Below are 23,179 nucleotides of genomic sequence, written 5' to 3' on the forward strand. Positions count from 1 at the left end.
ATTTTAGAAATTTCATTTACACTTGTCTTGATCAGTGTTGGTAATAGATCTTATTTGTTTATTAAGTAATTTCTATGAAAAATGAGTGAAGTTACTGTTTTATACGAAGGATATTCAAAAATGACCGGCAAAGATCAAATGACGGCCAACTGTAGCTGCACATTAATCACAGGCACACACAATGTTATTGTTGATACCATGACCGCTTGGGACACTCAGAAAATTATCATTGGTTATTTAATTATTTCATGCTTGTTATTTATAATACCCGTTAGTACCATTCCTAACCATTTCTAAAACTATTACTACTTACTTGGATTATTTTACTACATACAGATAGTGAATAGAAAGATTATTGCTATTAATTTAATTTTGAACAAACATACTCAAACCTTATGTTTCTTGTTTTCCTTAGCCTTACAGAAACACAACATGTCTCCAGAGAATATAAACTATGTTGTGAGCACCCATGGTCACTCAGATCACATAGGGAATAACAATTTGTTCCTGAACGCAAAACACATAGTTGGCTTCAGTGTGTCTTTCAGAGAACAATACTATATGCATCCTTTTGATAAAGGTAATGTTAGACAAAATAACGTTTGTTTATTACCTTGAGCTTTTTAGTTTACAGATTAAAGATTGTTTAAGAGCTTTACTACTATTTTGCTATTGAAACTTAAATATTTTGATGTTTTCAGGGGTAGAGTATGTTATAAATGATTGTGTGAAGGTCATTCCCACCCCTGGACATACATTGTCATGTGTCACAGTCCTTGTTACAACTGCCGAGGGAAGAGTTATAGCAATCAGTGGTATGTAATATTAATTTGTTATCTTGTGTCCTAAATATGTGTGTAATATGAAAATACTAATTATGTTATGCATGTTATTTATGATACATACAAAAAAGAGTTGTGCATCTCAAACATCCCTTATATTACACTTGTGATTTGTATTCAATAATGTATTCTCTTGGACTCCAGAGAACTTTATTATATTCATTCAGATAATTCACAAGGAAGGTTTTTATTATGCTAAAATCTTGAGGCCTATTTTGAATTGTTAGAGAGCAGTCTGATTCAGATTTTGTTATAATGAAAATAAATAAGTGTTTAAAAACTGATTTAATTTTTAGGTGACCTGTTTGAAAATTATGAGGACATAGATAATCCAAATGTTTGGTTGGAGGCTGGCAGCGATGACCCTGTGCAACAAATGAAGAACAGGCTAAAAGTTGTTGAGGTTGCCAATTGGATCATTCCTGGACATGGGGCCAAGTTTCAAATTACTGATCAAATTAGGAACTCTTTGCGAAAACAGGCAGGTAATGCACCTGTGTAAAGTTTATGTTCACCCTGGCTACTATTAAGTAGGAATTACAGTGGCTATGTGGGGGAATAATCTCATTTACTGGCCAGAATGATAAAAAAACCTTGAGTCCTTAGAGTTATCTGGCCTAACATTGCATACACATAAGTCTTAGTAACAATATTGTCAATATTCTGGAGCACATCATATACACAAGTCTTACCCCCTTATTCATAAACATTTACTAAAGTTATCAAGCCTATAAAGTTTGTTTGTCCCTTTCCGACGTATTGGTGTGATAGAGGGACAAACAAACTTTATCAGCTTGATAACTTTAGTGTATGTTATTGAATAAGGGGGTTACATAACACCTCCCACACACAAATCTCATATTACCCCTCATTGATGTCACTCTTAGCAGTGTATGATTGTAAATAAGTTTGGAAAAAATCACGACAATAAATAAAACAAACAAATCTCAAGTCACTTTTTATTACACCTATAAATATGATAAAGGAGTGAAATACTTTTATACCCTTTAGCTGACACAAATATCTATCTGTCTTTACAATTTTATCTTAGCAATACATTCAGGTTTATTTTATACTGTCACAAATATGTGACAGTGAAAGGGTTGATTCCAGATAAAATAACATATAAAAAAAAAAACAATTAGATATAAAACTGTATATAGCTCACTATGTGTGAGTGTAATACAATTTGGTGGGTTTAAGCATTGGGAACATAATTACAATAAATATACATTTTACAAAGTAGCAAAAATTACGTTGTATGACTAATCAATTAATCATAATGAAGTGTTCATAATACCATTGGTGTAATGTCTGTGCAACTGATCAAACTACCATTTGCATAATGTTATGACATTCATCTTACAGATAGCTTTAAATGCCTTAATTACAAGAAACGATATTTTTAATACCTAACACCGGAACTGCACACTTGCAAGCAGAAAACAAAACACAATAAAAATAATTCAAAGTGTATAAAAAGAATAATTATATATTTTAAGACTGGTTTTTTAAACCGTAACAAGAAGTTTATTAAGTAGAAAATATTTACAATACAACATACATAGGTAGTTACGCGAATCGTTAGAAGAATCTAAAAATACAAGGATTTGTTTCAAACTATGCCTTTAAACAGTTGAAACCAATAACAAAAATAACATATTCATTTTAGGGTTCATAAATACCTGCGTCAAAAAAATAAACCTGTATCCTGGTCGCAAATCCCTCAAACCAATAGTCCGGATCAGGCAAGATTACAAAAAAAACTTTGCTTTTTGTCATATACATGAGCTTGGTCTTTTTCATAAACACCAGTCGTTAATGCAACTGGAATAAGCATGTGTTTACCTTCTACGCAAACTAAGAACCCAAAGGTACGTTAATAAAGCTCTGCTTCTCTGATTCGAGCAAAAGCTTTAATGTTCTCTGCACTGTAGTTTTATCGTCCAAAGGTTTACATCAGTCAAATGTCAACACATGATTACACTAAGAAATAGTGCCAGAAAAAACTACAAACATTACGAGATTCTGGCGATATAATTATAATTAAAATTTGAACTAGCTATAAGATTGCACCCTGCAAGAAAATCCTATATATCTAACGGAAACATCACAGCAGGTGGCTAGCGAAAGCAAGGTCGACAATCAAGAATATTTAGCGAGAGGATTCATTTAGACAACATTTGCATTGATTTCGATACATGGCTTCAGTTCTGTTACGCTTATCGAGAAATTTTATAAATGTAAAATAGAAAACTACAATTACACTAAGCAAACTTAAGCAGTTTGATACATATTGGTTCATACATGCAAAAAGTTTCGAATAGTAAAATTCATCTTAACTTGAAAGTGATATCACATTAATTACACTTGTGGCACTCATTTACATTCTTGTACATAATCAACCTGCTCAAATGTTGCTTCCCGTGATACCTTCCACCGAGATCCGAGTTTCGACGAGTCCGGGCCACATTTGCTGCGTGCAATAATTAAACATTTTTTTCCTATTAACTTAAATTTTTATTAAATCTAGACCATTTTATATCACAGCCGAAGGTCACTAACGAACGCAACAAAGCTTAGACATGCCCAAATCCGTTCCGAACATTAATTGATAGCTGCAACCAAAAGGAAATAAAACTTAATACATATCATATTCATTGCTTATTCATAGATGTACATAAATATAAATCGATAAAACTTAAAAGGCCACAAAGTTAAGTACCCATTTGTGGTTTATAAAATATAAAATTTAATATATATAAATAGAAGAATGAGTTATTTTTTACCTGGGGATCAATCGTGGTAGGCACGGGTTGCGGTTCATCAATACACAAGTCAGAGTCAGAGTCCGCTCGACGCAGGGAACTGTCCTGTAAAATTTTAGACTAAAATGTAGTTGACAGTAATCTCATCACGCATCAGCCATCAGGCCGCCGGTATCCAGCAATTTGTTGTATGTATATTATCATATGCGAAACAATCATGTCATATGCGAAAATTTCGTTTTGAGCTTGATAACGTGATAACGGAACCACTTTTATGAAAGGAAAGTTTTGTAAATACGTCAAAATGTTCTGCTAAGAATGCTAAGACAGAAATATTCGTTTATTTCATCATTACCAAAATGGACACGGTTAGGTGACAGCCAAAATTCACTAATCAGAGCCGCCGTGAACCGTAGTAGTAGGTATTGAAACCGGGCTGATTTTTATTACATTTTGCAATGAGTGACTTTTGGTTGTCGACTGACCAATGTGGTGCCCACTGTTTTTACAATATGAGTCATATTACGTTTAAATATAATGGAGACATGATTAGCTGGTAATAGGAACAATAAAACCTAATCCATAACACGCAAACACAAAAATTATTTTCAAACCATTGTGGGCAAGGGTGAAGGCAGCAGTGAAAAACACCCTATGGGTTAAATTGCTATAAAACACAAAGGTCAAACGGCTCAAATGAGGGTGTGGAATTATTTTAGTTCAAGTAGAATGGACGGGACTTCAAAATGATTCACATCAGACAAATTGACCATGAGTGATAAATCTCGTCAGACGTATCAAACAACGAACGAAAATGCCCTTCACAATGTTCATATAAACAAGCTCTCGAATCGCTTAACGTTCATTTACAAAGACGAAATTTGTCTTATGACGGCCCTACAATGCAGAAGATAAATGGGCGGGTTTTTGCCGCAATTGACCTTTATTAGATATGTAGGTATGCAATAGTAAGCTATCACTGGCCTATCAGTTATTTTCTTGTTCATATTAATATTATTTAGAAACGTTATCTAGACAGACGGAATTCTGAACAGGTTAGAATTGAAAACTTTGGATGAACGTCAGCTTCAGAATTAAAAAAAAAAAAATGTGAAAAACAGTTTGATAGTGATATAACGAATAGTCAACACTGGGCATTTTCGCGAAAAAAGATTCAAAAACTTTTTTTTCTCATATAGGTAAATTTAATGTTTTTCCTACTCAGAATCACGACGATGGCGAAGTGCCATGCCATGAACTCCTTAACTACTAAGTAGTTGGGAGTTCATGGTACTTCACCGTCGACGAGCCCTTTCCATTCTACTAGGCGGAAAAAAGCGTCCCAAATTTAATTTTTCCACTTTGTTACCATTTTTCAAACACTTTGTTCAGCGGTTACAAAGTGGAAAGTATGCAAAATAATAGAAAATTTATTTTGGGACATTTTGTTTGTCTCTTGGTTTTTGTCCTAGGTTGAAAGGGCTCGTGATTCTAAATAGGAAAAAAATAAAATTTACCTACCTTAGAAAAATTTTTTTGGCGATTCTTCTCGCGAAAGTGCCCCATTAAGATACGCTCGATTCCTTAGTTCCGTTTAAGGTTTACTTCCACTTTATTTTGTTTCCTAGTAACAGTCTATCTACTATGAGTACCCACTCTCGTTCGTGTCTGATACGTGTGACGAAAGTTGAGCTAATAAAGCGCACTAAGTACCTGGTTTCGAGCCAAACCAGAATCCGCTTCGGGTACAACAAATTTGTAATTGTACAGACACTGCAATTAAAAAGAAACGTTCTACACAACTGGGTCAGCACACAACACTACTTTACATAAAAATCAGAATTGTTACGAGGGGTTCAAAAATGCCGGGAGAATAATAATTTTTTTAGAATCTCTATAATTGATTGAAATTACGAATATCATTATAGACATCTCATACGTGGGACCATTTAAGCATGTTTTGATGACTTTGAGCCATATGAGTTCACCAAGTATAAAGGTAATACTCACGCCTTGCGTATACCTACTTTTACGTAGTGGTCAACGCGCCAAAGAGCTTAAGAATGTTAGTAAATTATCAGTGAGCGTACGCGCGTATGTTTGCGGTCTATAACTCACCTATCTGCACTGCATGTAGTGGTGAGCTATCACGCCACATCATCAGAACTCTCGAGTCAGAAGTGGCTTGACAAGCGTGCCCCACAGACGGATAGTCTTGTGTTTGACTTACCCCCTACGTGTACAGGTGTGAAGTAGTGAGTCAACGGGCCCCAGGGCTCATGAACATCAGTAAAGTCTCAGTCGGTGGCGGGCCTGTGTGGTTCAGGATTCCTGTCTCAGTAAAGGCTTTTAGCAGCTGTCACTTCACCACGCCTCACAGACCGATAGTTATATGTTTGAATTACATGACTCTTGAACTTCGATGTCTCAGTCAGTGGCGGGCCTGTGCGGTTCAGGATTCTGGTCTCGGTAAAGGCTTGAGCAGCCGTTACCAGGCCCCACAGACCGCTAGGTATGTTCTAACTTACCCCCTGCGTGTACTGGTGTGTGGTGGTCAGCCAACGCGCCACGGGGCTCATGAACGTCGGCAAGGTCTCAGTCAGCGGCGGACGAGCGTGGGTCAGCAGTGGCTTGAGCAGCCGTGAGTCCACCGCGCCCCACATCTTGGCCAAGCGAGCCTTTTCGCTGCCACCTTCGACGCGAGATGTTTCCTGATTCACATATAATACGTTAAGTAATTATGGTAGAAGCTATATGGACTATGACGTGCTACGCCATTCAACATATTCGAAATCCAAACTCACAAGTTTTATTACAAGTAAAATAAGAGTTATGACTTATGACATTCCAATGCACTTAGGCGTTTTTGGTGTTGAAATTTTTCGGGCCCGAATAGTCTTTAGCATTGGTTCAAAGTGCTAAAAGACGACTATGTCACCCTCTTTGATCCAACACTAACAATGACTGAAATATTGCAGCATATCAATCTAATAGAAACAAATATAAAGTATAGGGATATAAGATATGAAGATTGCATTGCATACAACATCTAAATTTAATAAGACAGGTAATTACAAAGGTACCTTGTCAGTGATCAGTGAGCATTCCATCCACCTTTAAAAACTGAGTGCAATTGTATGATTGTAAATATAAATCCAAAATCTATAAGATTGTAAAGAGTTTGTTAATTTGTATGTAAAGTTTTTAATAAAAATTAAGTGACATTCTCAGTGAAATGTACCTGAGGCTTTTTAGAACGGTATCTTCTAAATGTTTTTTAATGTAATGGGTATAATTTCGCTGAGAACGGCATGTTTAAAGAAATAAAAATAAATAAGTCCACATACTTCGTAATAGTTAAGTTGCCAAGGCATAACCACTCCTTTGTCTCCATTGCCCCACTTAACTACCATGCGGCCTCTCTAGAGACGAACGAAATCAAACCAAATGAAATGGAAATTATAACATGCCATTGTATAAAATAAAGAAACGCGATACAAGATATAGGTAAGACGCAAGGGATACATGCAACTGATAAGTTATATTTAGTAAAGTTATTCCTACTTCTTAATCGGAGAGTATACATTAAGTATATTATTATTGTCACTATATCTTGTGTCGAGTTCAAGATAAAGACGACTTCAGACTATTTTTATAATTTTAAAACAGATCTTTCATTGAGTCAAAGATATTTGTTTTACATAAGTAGCTTTATTCATGTAGACAGCTGTTTTACAGTACAGTATCATCATAAGACCTTCGTGCCAATTTTTACGTTTGAAAATCATAACATAGACGTCGTAATTTAGTAAAGTTTATTATTTCGATCCGCGCATCGTTGCTCAATTTAGTATAATATCTGTTTATGTACCTACAACATAAAAATAATCTGTAGCGTGAAACATGCACATACATCGTTAGTAAAGGTTAGTAAACATTGGCAGTGCAGTGATAAAGCGTGCAGGTATCTATTAATCTTACTGATGCCCGGTCGCTACTGGCCGGTTGCGTCGGGTCCAGATTTCGAAGGCCGAAGCCTATGTCCGCCGGCTGGATAACAAATGTCATTTAGGAAGGACGCCGGGCCAGTACAGAGGAGGCTATGATTTGGACACCCCCAGGGGAACACATGTATTGTGACGCGCAAGTTAACAAATGGTTTCTCAAAGAACTTTTAAGTGTACCATTTATGTTACTTGACGTGGTAAATACCTACTCGTACGAGTATCTGTAAAGGTATTGTATTTGTTTTAAGTTATCAATTTTTTTAAATAAGATCTAAGTATGTCAACTGGCGCCCAACATATAAGTTATTGCTATTTAACATTCACGAATTATTTTCAACAATATTTTCTTTAAATTTTCCAACAAATTAACGACGTTTAAAAATAAATACAATACCTTAGAATTATAGACAACAGTTAAACAATGAAATACGTTACAAATTTACCTCATTTGTTTGCAACGTATATGTCCAGAGTTGGTATGGTAGGTAATATGTACGATTGTTTAGGTACTTGTAGTACCTATAGTAAAATAATGAAATACAATATAGTACCGATACCAACTGTTACAGATATTAAGTAATTTCATAATAACCAGTGCGCGATAGTTATTTCTATTCTTGACTCTGGTATCCCCCCGCAAAGGTTACAAATAGTTGAGGTAACTTTGCAATCAACAGATGAAGGTTAGATATGTATTACGAATGCAGATATAAGGCTTCATATACTGTGTAGGCTCCATGTAACTACATGATAATACGTACCGAGCCTCCGGTTTCCGTGGCCTGGTACAGCTGCCACAATAATGACTTATTAATGAGAGCACCGGCCGTATAGGCTTGTCTAGTGCCGCTTTGATGGCGGTATGAGTGATGATGAGTCTTTTGGGGAATACTAGATTGAGTTGTTTTTTGGTTATTCTTGTAGGTATGTGATCGTTTGCACAATCGGCACTAGCAACTTTATTATACAATTTAAAAATGTGGCATCCTATATCATATGCTTTGACGTCACAAAGAAATACCACTGTATGAAATAACGGCAGCATTTTTAGAATGCCGACATTATTAAGTATGTAAGTAGCTATTACGCTGTGGGTTGTCTGACTACAGCAGGATATTTTTACGAGTACATTACTCGAATCTACCTAGCTAGTAGGTAAAAGGGTAGACACCTAGCAGGGTCAATTATTCTTTATGTAAAAGGTTAAAATTTAACTTCATACTAGTAATATTTGTTGACTCGTGCTCACATAACGGGCGAGACGAAACATAATCGTTCTATTATCATAATCGTAGGAAAGATTAATCCCACTGATTATCATATTATTTATAAAACATCAGTGTCATTATTGTCATTAACTCATTATCAAACAATAAGTCTCATTTATGATGGCCATGATCTAGAAAATGAAATAGCTATCTACTATGAAAAAATCGTAATAAATCGCGTGCTATCCAAGAACTACCCATACTATGTGGTGGAAAATGAACTATTATTAGAGGCAGGAGTAAGGTATTGTCTTAGGGGCCATCCACACACAGGCGACGCATGTCCTGAGACGCGAAACGGACGTCAGCGCCGCGCCACCTGAATGTAATTTAAAACACGTCTCCTCAGTACATTTTGTATAGGAAGGACGCGCAAGGGACGTCGCTTGGGGCGCACAGACCAACCCCTATAGACATCTATTACAAGACGACTCGCGGTGGCCAGCCTTCCTAGTATTTGCACTGATATAAGCGCGGGCGCTCGCCGTGCCCGATCAGTATCGACCAAGTAACAGACCCGAAAGCAGCGCGTGTTTTTCGCACAAAAAAATTGGAAAAGGGTATTTTGATGCCTTAAAGATGTCCACCTGTAGTGTGAAATGGTGTGGAAAGGTAACAAGAAGCTCAAATTTAAAAACAGACGGCATTACATTCCACAAATAAGTCATATTTATAATTTATTCAGAGCCGGCATAGGTCAACTTACATTGGCCACTTACGCGTCAGTAGAGGGACAGTCATACTTCTGTCCCTTTTCATCTGGCGCGACTGCCCGCCGTCCTTGAAACGGCCAATCACAGCGCGCTTAACACATTCCCCGCCCGCTCCTCGCACCCCAAACACTGGTGACTCGTATCGCGAACCAAATATACAAGACTGCCACTCTACACGGTGTTTCCGGTATCACTCAAAACCTCAGACACCCCAACTGATTTTTATTTTTTTAAACTCATCTAGAGTATTCATCTTTTAATCTGATCGTTACTTTTTTTTTAATTGAATTTTTAATTTTCTGTACAGCTCTACTTGACTTTTAGCTCTACACTTAATAAAATAATTGCTAACTACCATCATAAACCATAAGACTATTTATTTGTGTACGTTACTGCAACGACATAAGGTTTACCAATAGACAGCTAAGATGTCACTGTAAAACACTTTAAATCTTTGTCACAGTAAACTTCAAATTGGACAGGTAATCGCAGTAAGCAAATGAACTCAATATTCAAAATGACAAGGTTGTAATTAGGTACGAGTTCAATTTGTTATGACTTATGATAAACATTAAGATTAAACTGACAAACAACGTCAAACTAGTAGCGGAAAAAATAATCGTCCAAGTAACCGGCCAGTATTAATACCCCTAAATACTGAAAAAAGGCAAACAACCTCTAGCAGTGCGATATACACAATGTTGTATTACGAGTACAATAGAATGGGCACGTAAAAAATAACTAATAATACTAATTTAAATAAAAATATTACCCCCATCAAGATATAGCTCAATCGATTCTACTCTCGATTCTGAACAAACTGTTTTCAGGTTTTTAGTGTTAAGTGAAACACGGTGTATAGGAGGTTCTCTGTGTTGGGGCGCGTCGCCTGGGGGGCGCATCTTAAGAGGCCTTATTCCTAAAGACGAGCGTTTTTTGCAAAATAGAACCTTTTTCATTCAAAATTATAAAGAAACTTTAAATGATTATTAAAAAAATGATAATGTTCCTAAAAGTACATATCTTAAGCTAGAAAGTCAATTGGTACTACTTTAAAATATGTCTTTTTATACTTCCGAAAAATCAGTTTTTTCGGAAGACGTTTTCAAATTTCGTAGTGGAATAGCTCGTTTAGAATCGTGATTGTGCTGTTAAAAATGTTATTTGGGGTAATAAATGATCACAATCCTATTTGTTATATCCTGTACGAGGTAGCTAATACTTTGACATTTTAAGATTTACTTGAAATGGTGGATAAATAACCTTCCGTATCCTCCCCATTTTTTCGATAAAAAGAGGTTTACATTATGTATTTTTCCTGCGATTCCTGCATTTTTTGTAACTCTTAAATAATATTATCCTAAACTAGAACTTCTTATTGACCTATAAGAAAAAAATCATACATATAAGACATACCTTTCTGTCGATAGATATGTTTTTAAAACACCTAAAATTCGAATAAAAGACACTGTGCTAACGCGAGCCCGCTCAGTCTGCGCCGAGCGCTCGAAGACAACGGACCTGCGTTTGATCGTCCGGCGCACCTGGCTTTCGTAAGCAGCGCGATAGTTCCGAGAAGTGCCGTAAACTGCGACTAAACAAATCTTGATCCTTTTTACACCTTATGCAATTTTAGCATTCGACATGCTTTTCATATGATTTTGGATTTTAAGTTATACGTGAAGTTTGTTGAGAGTTTGAATTATTATTATATTTTGGGACCAGGATGAGGTTCTGGTTCTCATGATGATGGAGTCAGGCAGAAGATGTTCAACAGAACTGCTATTCTACTTATCATAACTCCACCATGTTTGGGCTCATTAGATTTGGGCTGATGAGCACCATCGATCTAGATGAGGTCCAAGGTCTCATGATGGAGTCAGGAGGTGGTCAACAGAACTGCTATTCTCCTCATCATAACCCCATCATGTTTGGGCTCATTAGATTTGGGCTGACGAGCACCATCGAACTAGATGAGGTCCAAGGTCTCATGACGGGGTCAGGAGGTGGCCAACAGAACTGCTATTCTCCTCATCATAACCCCATCATGTTCGGGCTCATTAGATTTGGGCTGACGAGCACCATCGAACTAGATGAGGTCCAAGGTCTCATGATGGAGTCAGGAGGTGGTCAACAGACTGCTATTCTCCTCATCATAACCCCATCATGTTTGGGCTAATTAGATTTGGGCTGACGAGCACTATCGAACTAGATGAGGTCCAGGGTCTCATGATGGAGTCAGGAGGTGGTCAACAGAACTGCTGCTATTCTCCTCATCATAACCCCATCATGTTTGGGCTCAATAGATTTGGGCTGACGAGCACCATCGAACTAGATGAGGTCCAAGGTCTCATGACGGGGTCAGGAGGTGGCCAACAGAACTGCTATTCTCCTCATCATAACCCCATCATGTTCGGGCTCATTAGATTTGGGCTGACGAGCACCATCGAACTAGATGAGGTCCAAGGTCTCATGATGGAGTCAGGAGGTGGTCAACAGAACTGCTATTCTCCTCATCATAACCCCATCATGTTTGGGCTCATTAGATTTGGGCTGACGAGCACCATCGAACTAGATGAGGTCCAGGGTCTCATGATGGAGTCAGGAGGTGGCCAACAGAACTGCTATTCTCCTCATCATAACCCCATCATGTTCGGGCTCATTAGATTTGGGCTGACGAGCACCATCGAACTAGACGAGGTCCAAGTTCTCATGATGGAGTCAGGAGGTGGTCAACAGAACTGCTATTCTCCTCATCATAACCCCATCATGTTTGGGCTCATTATAAATATGTGGAAGGTCGTTAATAATATGTAATAAATGTTTTATTAGGGTACCCCTACATGTAAAGAGGGGGCAGATATTTTTTTTTATCTACTACTTTTTTTTTATCTGTATTCATATACATTCAATATTTTTTTTTTTAATCGGTCCAGTAACAACGGAGATATCGAGGAACAAACATAAAATGAAAAAAATAAATAAACATACAGACGAATTGAGAACCTCGCCTCAAATCTCTCAGATTTGAGGCGACGGTTAAAAAGTGACACATCATGAGCAGTTCCAATGCACCAAATGTCACTGTTCTGGACGTAAGTGCATGCTGTTCTTATAAAAATATGAAAGTCACTATAACTGTGATAATTTCCGAAAATATTAATATTATCAAAAAACGATCTTAGTAAACCCTTATTCATTTTTAAATACCTATCCAAAAATATATCACACGTTGGGGTTGGAATGAAAAAAAAATCAGCTCCACTTTACATGTAGGGGGGGGGGGGGGGGGGGTACCCTAATAAAACATTTTTTTCTATTTTTTATTTTTGCACTTTATTGACGTGATTGATATACATATTGTTACTAAATTTCAGCTTTCTAGTGCTTACGGTTACTGAGATTATCCGCGGACGGACGGACGGACGGACGGACGGACGGACGGATGGACAGACAGACATGGCGAAACTATAAGAGTTCCTAGTTGACTACGGAACCCTAAAAAACAGAAATCACTATTAAACTATTCTCTAATTTCAAGTTCCTAACTAAAATTTTCCTAATAAAAAAAAAACAAATTGATCCCGCTACAAACTTTCACCCCCTTTTTCCCTCTACTAGGGGTGTAAATTTTCATAATCGATTCTTATCTCTTCGAAATTTTGTTAATGCAATCTATATAAATTTCGACTTTCTAGCTTTCGTAGTTTCGGCTCAGCGGTGTTGGTTGTTGAATCAATCAATTAGGAAACCTGAATTTATATATGTACATGTAGACTAATACTATACTTTTACTACATTCATATACCTTATTTACTACTACCATACCATGAATATGAAATTAAATAAAGAGCCCATATAAAATTGAAAATTATGTTATTACCAATTTAATTCAAAACTATCAAGATTATTCGTGTCTGCGTTGAAACGCGCGTTGAGTTGCCGGTGCTCGCGTACCGAGCGCCAACGCCATCTATCGATGGCCGTTTCGTGAAATTGATGAGCGCTCTAAGGAGTAAGGGGTCTTAAGTCCTTCCTATACAAAATATACTGAGGAGACGTTTTTTAAATTTACATTCGGGCGGCGCGGCGCTGACGTCCGTTCCGCGTTTCAGGACATTCGTCGTCTGTGTGTGGATGGTCCCTTACACTAGAGTGGTTGTAAAAGCCCCTATACCTAGCTTTACCTAAACCAGTATGTTAGGATTAACACAAATGCAAGATGTCAATAAGCGTAGGTAATTAAACTGTACATATACTATCTAATGTAAACTGCAACGGATGTGGATGATAATACTAAGTGTATTGCTAATCTAAGCGACTTTTATATCAAATAATATGTGCAGTGCTTATCTATACGATGAGATATAGCCCTAATCCTCTACGTGTATTGACAATGGTACAATTCAGAACATTATCTTGATTATAATACAAATAGTGATAGCTTTGTAGTAATAATGGGGGGCTATCATACAAAATGTATGTAAGCGTCAATTTCATGATATGATAATAATAATAGCTAAATAAGCTTGTATCGCACAGGTACTATTTATTTTTAAGCATAGGCAAAAAAATACATTAGACGTAAAGTAGCGCAAAACATCGCAGTCGCAAATAAGTCAGCCAGTGTGCGTAGCCGAATGCACAAATGCTCACGATAATATCTTTTTCGTAGCTATCTATCTCTATCACTCTTGCGTATTAGCGCGACAGAGCCAGACTACATTTCTGCGGCGTTTCGCATCGCAGAAATGCCATTCGGCTACGGGGCCTGATGTATATAAGGCTGTGCGGCACCATAAGTTTGACAGCAATTGTGTATGTTAGTATGTCTGTAAGCTGTAATATTGCCGTATCTATCAAAACAGCATCTGCGGTCAATTTACAGGAACAACATTTTGCACTATTTCACGCGTTTTAGTATTCTTTTGTCCATGGATAAGTCATTATTTAAAATATGTACCCTTTCAAAGGTAATAGTGCCATTTTCGAAGGCGCGCCCATAACAACAATATCTTTAACTACGTTTTCGAGCAATTAGTAGAAAGACAAGAAGTGGAGCGCGCCCTTCTGGGTGGCACTAATAGATATTTATGAACGAGCTTATTACATTCATTAGTTTATTAAAAAAAAAGCTGTTGTTCGAATTAATTTGCGATTAAAATTAACCTTCTTCAGTCAACATACAAAAAAATATACTTACACTTCTAACGTCGCGGTACGGCAGCGCTTCGTTTTCGTCATTCTGGCCTTCTCTGCAAGCAAATAATGAAATAGCTGTGCAATGAGGTATAACATCCTGTTTTTTCACAAACGTAATTGTCGATTATTTGGTTGGATTAGATGTCAGGTTTTAGCCATTATATTTTTCTATACTGCGTCGGTGGAAAACAAGTATACGGCCCGCCTGATGGTAAGAAGAATGCCCACCGTAACATTTCGTGCCCTCGTTGAGCTCTATCTATCTCGTAGTCGGTCATCGATACAGTGTCTGACACAGTGTTACCCCTTTATTCATAAACGTTCACTAAAGTTATCAAGCCAATAAAGTTCGTTTGTCTCTTTCCGACGTATTGGTGTGATAGGAGTTCGACAAACGAACTTTATCGGCTTGATAACTTTAGTGGATGTTTATGAATAAGGGGGTTAGTGTTAGTAATTACATCACTATTCATTAGCTATCCTGCAGTAGTTGAGTAAGTTGGTATCCTGACCTGAGGTAGGCGAGAGCGCGCCCTGAAGGACTATACTTTACCCATGACGATGAGAGACACAGTCGTCAGCCTCTATGTTGTTGATCAGAGAGAGTGTTGTCTCAGAACAGAAATGTACGCAAAGGGTTGAAGTATTAGGCGCCCTGGCTTGCGTTTAGGTACTGAGGTAGATTGTAGGATAACGTAGCCCAGAGCGCGTGTGGCAACTTCACCTTGCAAGACTACATTACAGTAGGGATGACGATCAGAGACGTAGTCGTCAGCATGGCTAGTCGAGCCTGTGACACAGTGTTATTGCATGATAATTACATAGCGTTATTGAGGTAGATTATGTTACCCGGTAGGTATCCTAAGGTAGGCGAGGGCGTGTGTAGCAGCTCCACCTTGCAAAACTACTGTAGCGATGACGATCAGAGACGTAGTCGTCAGCATGGCTTGTCGAGCCTCTGACACCGTGTTGCGGATGGCGAGAGCGAATGACATCGCTCCACGGAGTCCTGGGTGCAAACAAAGGGGTATAAGGAAAAGCTTGATTGTAAGTGAGGTTTGATACCGAGCCGTGCCGTCGCTTGCGTATCTATATATAGTAAATAGGTACAAAAAATACATTTTTATTTAAGTATAAATAGGAATCAGGTATCTTTGCTAAGATAGGATTCGAGCTATACCAAAATTACCAAAATCGTAAAACCTTTTAAATAGTTTCAATTCATTCAAATTGAATATAATTTCCCCATAAAGACTTTCTGGGGATAATCCCAAACGACAATTTAAACCAGATATTACGTTGACATTATTCTCTTGGGCTTTTCCGATCGATATTACGAGCATCATGGCCGGTTTCATTGTCAGGTCATATGTATAGGTCAAATATATTTTTATTCCGTTTCAGAGAGCTTTAATGTTTAAAAATAACTTTTTAATTCTTAGATTGGGCCAAGCTCTGCAGGGCGTCAATAATGTCATATTTATGTATTCGGAGCAAACTTAGTCTAGATGGGTTTTAATTATGTACCAACCTGAGAAAAACAGCATGTGTTGAAAGTTCATGGGTATGGGCGGCTTCCTGCCCAGATTCAGCATGAAGGACAGTGGGTAAATGTTCACGGCTCGGCCCAGCGTTGATGTTATCTGATTATTACGTTTAAGGAAAATAAACACATTTTCTTTGATATTTTGACGTCTGTAACAACCTGATATTTAATACGTGAATAAATACTATCTTGCGAGATATTATAACCAACATATTTACATTAATTACTTGGAGAAAAACTTTCCCCGACAACGATAAAATTAAATACGATACGAGGTACGTATCTATTTGTATATATGTTGCGTAGAATCTTCCCCCTCGACAAATAGGCTGGGTACGATAACGGTTAACGGAGTATTCGCTTAGTTAATTTCTACCAACTTTTGGCATGTTTTTGTAAAGTTTATTGGTCAAACACAGATTTAGGATAGCTTACCTAAATTAATCCTTTCTGTAGCCAAAAGTCATTGACATAGGCAACTGGAGAAAGTTGACTTCGTTACCACCAGAATAATTACGTGAGTGCATTAATAAGAACCAATACCTAATACTTTGTTTATTCATTCTCACTCATCGTACCTCCATCTATTGACGCGTCCATACGCCTTTGACCTGCTAGTATGAGTTGCGTTTATCACGCGCGTCTCCAGCATAGGTATTTTATCTACTTCTTTAATAAGGTATCGCGCTCGAGAACGAAACTCTTGCTACACTGCCTGGCGGAACCGCCTTACTTTTTTTCTGTCCACTTGAAACTTGTCAAATTCGTAAAAAGGATACAAATCCCGCAATAATAAACCACGGATCGAAGTGGTGTTTCGGGAAGGTAAACATGGAGACTCCGATGTACGTGAATATGAAGTTCTCAGCCAGGAAGTTGAGCAGCTCGAACAGCTGTTTGGTCCGGTTGCGGGAGTCAGACGACAGGTTGTTGTACGTGTAGTGCGCTTGGCAAATGCCGCAGAATAATACTGCCACCACACCTGTAGGGGATTTATGAATGACATTAAAACTACTGACTTTTAAAATTGAATACTAAGCAATGTCACAATAAAAATAGTGCGTAGAGTCCCTCCGCGCAGAAGAAGTGGAACTTCGTAATGTGGTAATAGAGCAGGCTCCAGGGGGATGTTCGTTTGCAAAAATAACCCAAAAATGTGGTGGTGGCTTAAAGTTAACTCAAAAAAACCGGCCAGGAGCGTGTCGGGCCACGCTCAGTGTAGGGTTCCGTAGTTTTCCGTATTTTTCTCAAAAACTACCGAACCTATCAAGTTCAAAACAATTTTCCTATGAAGTCTTTATAAAGTTCTACATTTGTGATTTTTTTCATATTTTTTAAACTTATGGTTCAAAAGTTAGAGGGGGCCACGCACTTTTTTTTCCTTTAGGAGCGATTATTTCCAAAAATATTAATATTATCAAAAAACGATCTTAGTAAACCCTTATTCATTTTTAAATACCTATCCAACAATATATCACACGTTGGGGTTGGAATGAAAAAAAAATGTCAGCCCCCACTTTACATGTAGGGGGGGTACCCTAATAAAACATTTTTTTCCATTTTTTATTTTTGCACTTTGTTGGCGTGATTGACATACACCGTGTCCAATAAGTCCGAATACTCACATTTTACCTCAGTTCTAAAGATATAGGGATCACAGGCCATCAAATTCTTATTTAAACTAAAGAGTATATTCCTCTTAATAAAATACAAGCACAAAGTACATGAAATTTCCGAAGTGTCTAAGAAAAACAAAGAGGTAAAGTGCCAACAAAATACTTGCTCGGCACGCAGGTGACGAGTTATTTTTTATAAGGAGAATCTGTATGTGATAAAACAGACGCCACGTGTCCAAAATAAACTATTATGGGTACCGAGGATAGATAACGTTCCGGGCAACTAGAAAAATGTGCCTAGGTTCCAGAGCTCGCCATCGGCCCAGGTGTGGGATGCAGTATGTAAGCGAGGTAAACTACCTTCAGTACTTACAGATAAAAGCGTTAAAATCAACGTTTTTTTCTTTAAAACCAAGGTTTTGGAGAAAAAAATGCCTTAAAGTTAAAAAGAATGCTTGGGAATGAGTATCATGTGTCCCAACAAGACGCACCTCCAATACATTCGGCAAATGGTATTCTAGCGTAGTTTCAGACTAATTTGGCAGTTTTTTATCCGAAATATGAGTGGCCACCCAGGCCTCCAGGTTTAAGCGTATTAGACTATTTTGTATGGTCATACATGCTTTGAAGACTAAAAAATCATAAACCTAGATCATTTCAAAAAGGTTATCGAGAGTGTTTGGGATGAAATGTGAAGAAAACGGTGCGTGCCGCGTGTGATCCGTTTGAGAAGCGTTTGAGGCTGGTAAACAAGTTAATGCTGGAGTTATTCCAAAACATTTGTTGTGAATGTAGTAAATAAGAGTGCCATTCATAAAATATAATAATAATGTAACTATTTGTTCATTTTGTTTTATTGGCTATTTGTGCTGTATTCAAACTTATTGGACACGGTGTACATATTGGTACCAAATTTCAGCTTTCTAGTGCTAACGGTTACTGAGATTATCCGCGGACGGACGGACGGACGGACGGACGGACGGACGGACAGACAGACATGGCGAAACTATAAGGGTTCCTAGTTGACTACGGAACCCTAAAAATGAAGCATTTTCGTAAACTTTCTAAAATTTTTTTAGAGAAAAAGTAAGAAATGTTTATAGTATGCTATATATTCGTGAACTACTCAATACGCCTTTTCATTTGGTACCCCACACGGCATGGTTTGATATTTTTTTATAAATCTTTATATGCTATCTTTAATTGCCGGGGTGGGGGAAGGGGGACCACAAAACTGGTTGACAACATCTGTTTATCTGTTTTAGGATGTCTGGGATCTATACAATATATAATCAGAAGTCAGGGGTAAAGTTGTTGTTTAACCGCACGTGCCAATATTGGTACCCGAGCAAGCGAAAGATGCCAATATTAAAAAGTGGAATCTTGAGCGTTGCGAGGGTTTCAAGGCACGAAGGTTAAACAAACTTTGCCACCGAGTGAAACACAACATTTTTCACCACACCAACACGAACAAAATACTAACTATAAAACATCAGACTAAATCAAATCCATCAATTTATTGAATATTTATGATTCAAAATCATCATTTATTTTATAAGCAAAATCTACCAGCCTGCTTAAGACATCAAGTTAAAATTTGTATGAAATTACTTTGCACTCTTGTGGATAAAATGCAATTTTGCTATCTGTTTTCGAATATCAAAGAGAGCCTTTACCAGTTGGGGTAGTGAAAACTATATTATACCAATTTTCATAAATATCATTTTTAAAATCTTAGTGCAAATAAAATAAAAGCTACTTACCAGTAAGCTCGCATACTTCGGCGATGAGGAAAGCGGCGTAGGACATGAGGACAAACAGCGCAGACTCCAGCAGCGGCCACTCGCGCACGTGGGTGAACTTAGTCATGTGCGCGGGAGTTAAGGAAATAGCTACTTGGTTATTTTATTATTACAAAGAGTAAAATACCATTTGGCACAACATGGCACACCTTTTTAGTCAGTAGTAAAGTTTGACGTCACACTGATAATTCAAATTTCGAATAAATTACGCATACCTACGAAAGAAAAAGTGACCAAGGCCTCCAGTGCCTTGGGAATGATGGTGCTTAATGCTTAATAGCACATTTTTAGGATACATAACATAGGTAGGACTTTTAACTCTTTACACCTTTGGGTGTATTCCATATTTCGATAATGGCTTGCCATGGACTTATATAGATCATAGGTTGATAAGTAAGTACCTGATTGTGATTAAATTATTTATAAAAACATCTAGATATGTTTACCGATGTAATTTGAGGTCACTAGTGGAGACTAGGTAAGTATAATTTAAACAAACGGTTACGCGCATTGAATCGCAGGCGAAAGAGAAAGTTCTTTTTCTAGACGTCGCGTCGGCTTTTGTTGTTGTATCAACAAAGCAAACGGTCAGAAATCGTGTCTAAATGTTGTTCAACAACCGAGTTCAGATTAAAGCATACGCACACGGTACATTATGTATTGATTGTAGTTGCGCTTATCTGCCACGCACTACTGCATTCCATCGAAAAACAAAACTGATTTAGCCAGTACCTACTCACGAGAGTAAATACCTGGATGAATTAAAATGTAGTGTGGAGCCTCTGTGGAGTCGCATATCACGGTTTCTAGCGAATGACTCAAGGAGGCCGAAGTCCGCGGAATACGCATGAGATGTTAGATGAGATGAGTCTTGTATTAGTATTTTGGGAGAGGGGTCTGATATATTCGTACGTATATGCGACTCATGGTAGCTAGACCATGGCCTGGACGCAAGCGTCCCGCGGAGCGGCAGCGGTAAAACAAATACGTTAATATATTATTTTGAACGCAATATGTATTTAAGTAGTCTCGCGGGGCTCGCGGGCGTACCTCAGTGCTGAAAAATTGGTTATAATTTAAAAAGGATATCAATGCAGTCAAGCATCCTATGAAAGCACCGACGAGTAGAGACAAACTGAAGATCCCAATGAAGTCACCAATCGCCGCCAAAAATGCTGTGATTTCAAATCCTCCATCATTTGAGTACCTCTTCTCGTAATTTTGAATGGCTCTGTAATAAAATACGCTCAGTTTAGTTGTCCAAATTCATTGTATCCACCAGACATAAATTATATAATTAGTAAATGAAACAATTACCCGCTAAGTACTAAAGCCACCGCATCATTGAGGACACTCTCACCAAATATCATAGCATAAAGGTTCACATCCACCTAGAACAAATAGGAAAATATAATAGTTTCCTCATTTACTGATGGCACAAAAGTAATTACAAATATGTCTAATAATAAACATTGAACAGGTTTATCAGTCTACAATGTGAGCTTCTATTATAAAAATAATTGAGACTATATATATACATTCCACTGCTGGGCTCAGGCCTCCTCTCATGCATGAGAGGACTTGGGTAATAATGCCCACAGTTCAGTTCATTTGGGGACTTTGCATTTGAACTATGAATATTTACCTAAAAATACAACAAGTTGAAATAGGGCATTTATTTAAAATATGCTCATTAAATCTGATTTTGATATTTATAATACAAATTTAAATGTCAGAATGGTAACCCTAAAAGGTTTCACACCAGTAATTTTCTATCACAATATTATGAGGCAATATATTTTATCTTCACATTTAAAACTAAACTTACTTTCAACTGTGAAAATATAGCTAGCACTGTAAGAGGATCCGTAGGAGAGATCAATGCACCGAAGTACAGGGTGTCAAGAAAAGTGAAGCTTGAAGCGAGAGATGCTGGCATCAGTTGCACACAGCCGTACATCAGCGCACCAATGACTAGAGCTGACAGGGCGGTGCCCACCATAGCAAATGTCAATATGGCTCCCAAGTTTCGGAAGAAATATTTCTGAAATAAATCAATATAGATTAGAATTACTGTGACTTAACCAAAATGTGTATATCTGAATTTTAGGTAAATGTTTAAACTACATACATACAATCACAACTGTATCCCATAAAGGAGTAGACAAAGCACATGAACTACTCAAGTTTCAGTGCCACTCTTGGCAAAAAGGGGTAGAATGAAAACGAAACTACAACATAATAATATCAAATGCTAGTAAAAAAATTACATTGCTTTACTTTAATAAATGTTATTTTAATTAATTAATTAATTGTTACACTTACCCTTTTTAAACAATATCCTGCATGGAATATTATTGGTGGTAGAATAATGTTAAAAAAGATTTCCGGGTCAAATGTTGCCTTTAAGTCTATTTCGTTTTGTTCCACATTTACAATTTCACCTCTAAAGCTATATGCATATGTTTTATTTTGTATTGGAACATCTGAAAATACATAAGGGGTATGTAATTTAATAATACTGAAAATGAGGTTAGCATTAGAATAAATTGTGTCAAACATTCAAATACACTTTTGTAAAATATTTTAAATCTGGTACTATTTGTATACTGACCTTAACATTTTAATACTACTGGGTACTTGTATCAAGAGGATTGTACCTACTTATATATGATAGAATTGGAGGCCTATAAACAAGTTGAAACAAACCTCCTGATGGTATGTGTATAGTATCTGGAAAGTGAAATCGTATCATGTCTGGTGGCACAGACAGGTTGTACTTTGCATCAGGCTCAGGGTGGGCATCCAGATATGTAACAGCATTGGTACTGCCCGCATAGCGTATTATAGCGCCTACAATTAGACCTGTGTAAATAAATACTCTGATTAGTCATGTTTGTTTGATCATGTGACTTGATTTCATCAGCACACTCTTATTACCGTATATTACGGCCAGCCCCGTCTCGTGCAGCCAGCTAACTCGGCGATGCTTAAACACCCATATAGTAAGCACCGTCAGAGTCAAAAGACAGGTATAGATCAGCAAGTTTAAGCTGTCTATACGGTGAAGCAGTGTAGCCTTCGCGTCCAAGGCGATGTCGGTGCCTGAAGCGCGGCATATCACCACCAGGTAAAATAAGAAACTCAAACAACCGAGTAGATTCATGTTGCGATAGTACGCACTATTATAAAAATATCAGATTACAGAAATCGATGGCAACTTAAATACTTTACACGACGTATCTAAGTGTCACTAAGATTATAAATAGAATTTGTACACACAAATATAGTAACCGATCACTATTTCACTACGGATGTTTAAATTAATGCTATGCACTAAACTATAATTACAGATATCAGAAAAAAATATTGTTTTTGTCTGTTATGCAAAATTCACTCGTCCGTCCAACTGACG

At 37.4% G+C, this 23,179-nt stretch overlaps 2 protein-coding genes across 10 annotated transcripts; one reads left to right on the plus strand and one right to left on the minus strand.

Moving 5' to 3' along the window:
- The first annotated feature begins 2 nt into the window (after nucleotides 1-2).
- Nucleotides 3-1,785, plus strand: LOC125225620 (metallo-beta-lactamase domain-containing protein 1). Its single transcript, XM_048129424.1, has 4 exons — nucleotides 3-232; nucleotides 416-580; nucleotides 702-815; nucleotides 1,139-1,785. The coding sequence occupies exons 1-4, from the start codon at nucleotides 82-84 to the stop codon at nucleotides 1,342-1,344; spliced, it is 636 nt and encodes a 211-aa protein (XP_047985381.1). The 5' UTR covers nucleotides 3-81; the 3' UTR covers nucleotides 1,345-1,785.
- A 2-nt stretch (nucleotides 1,786-1,787) lies between these two features.
- On the minus strand, nucleotides 1,788-23,179 carry LOC125225617 (sodium/hydrogen exchanger 6). Of its 9 annotated transcripts, none has more exons than XM_048129412.1 (17): nucleotides 22,705-23,179; nucleotides 22,474-22,629; nucleotides 22,090-22,250; nucleotides 21,593-21,808; nucleotides 21,082-21,155; nucleotides 20,854-20,995; nucleotides 19,726-19,831; nucleotides 17,126-17,328; nucleotides 16,332-16,443; nucleotides 15,650-15,809; nucleotides 14,802-14,853; nucleotides 8,379-8,408; nucleotides 6,958-7,032; nucleotides 6,139-6,321; nucleotides 5,324-5,383; nucleotides 3,632-3,715; nucleotides 1,788-3,318 (listed from the first exon to the last, which is right to left on the minus strand). In XM_048129412.1, exons 1-17 carry the CDS (start codon nucleotides 22,928-22,930, stop codon nucleotides 3,253-3,255), a joined length of 2,106 nt encoding a protein of 701 aa, XP_047985369.1. In that variant the 5' UTR covers nucleotides 22,931-23,179; the 3' UTR covers nucleotides 1,788-3,252. The 9 variants fall into 9 exon arrangements, with proteins under 9 accessions (XP_047985369.1, XP_047985371.1, XP_047985370.1 ...); XM_048129414.1 differs by having other exon boundaries at nucleotides 1,788-3,460; XM_048129413.1 differs by lacking the exon at nucleotides 6,958-7,032 and adding an exon at nucleotides 7,592-7,660.

Source organism: Leguminivora glycinivorella, chromosome 4 (assembly GCF_023078275.1).
Source record: "Leguminivora glycinivorella isolate SPB_JAAS2020 chromosome 4, LegGlyc_1.1, whole genome shotgun sequence".
Lineage (NCBI taxonomy): Eukaryota > Metazoa > Arthropoda > Insecta > Lepidoptera > Tortricidae > Leguminivora > Leguminivora glycinivorella.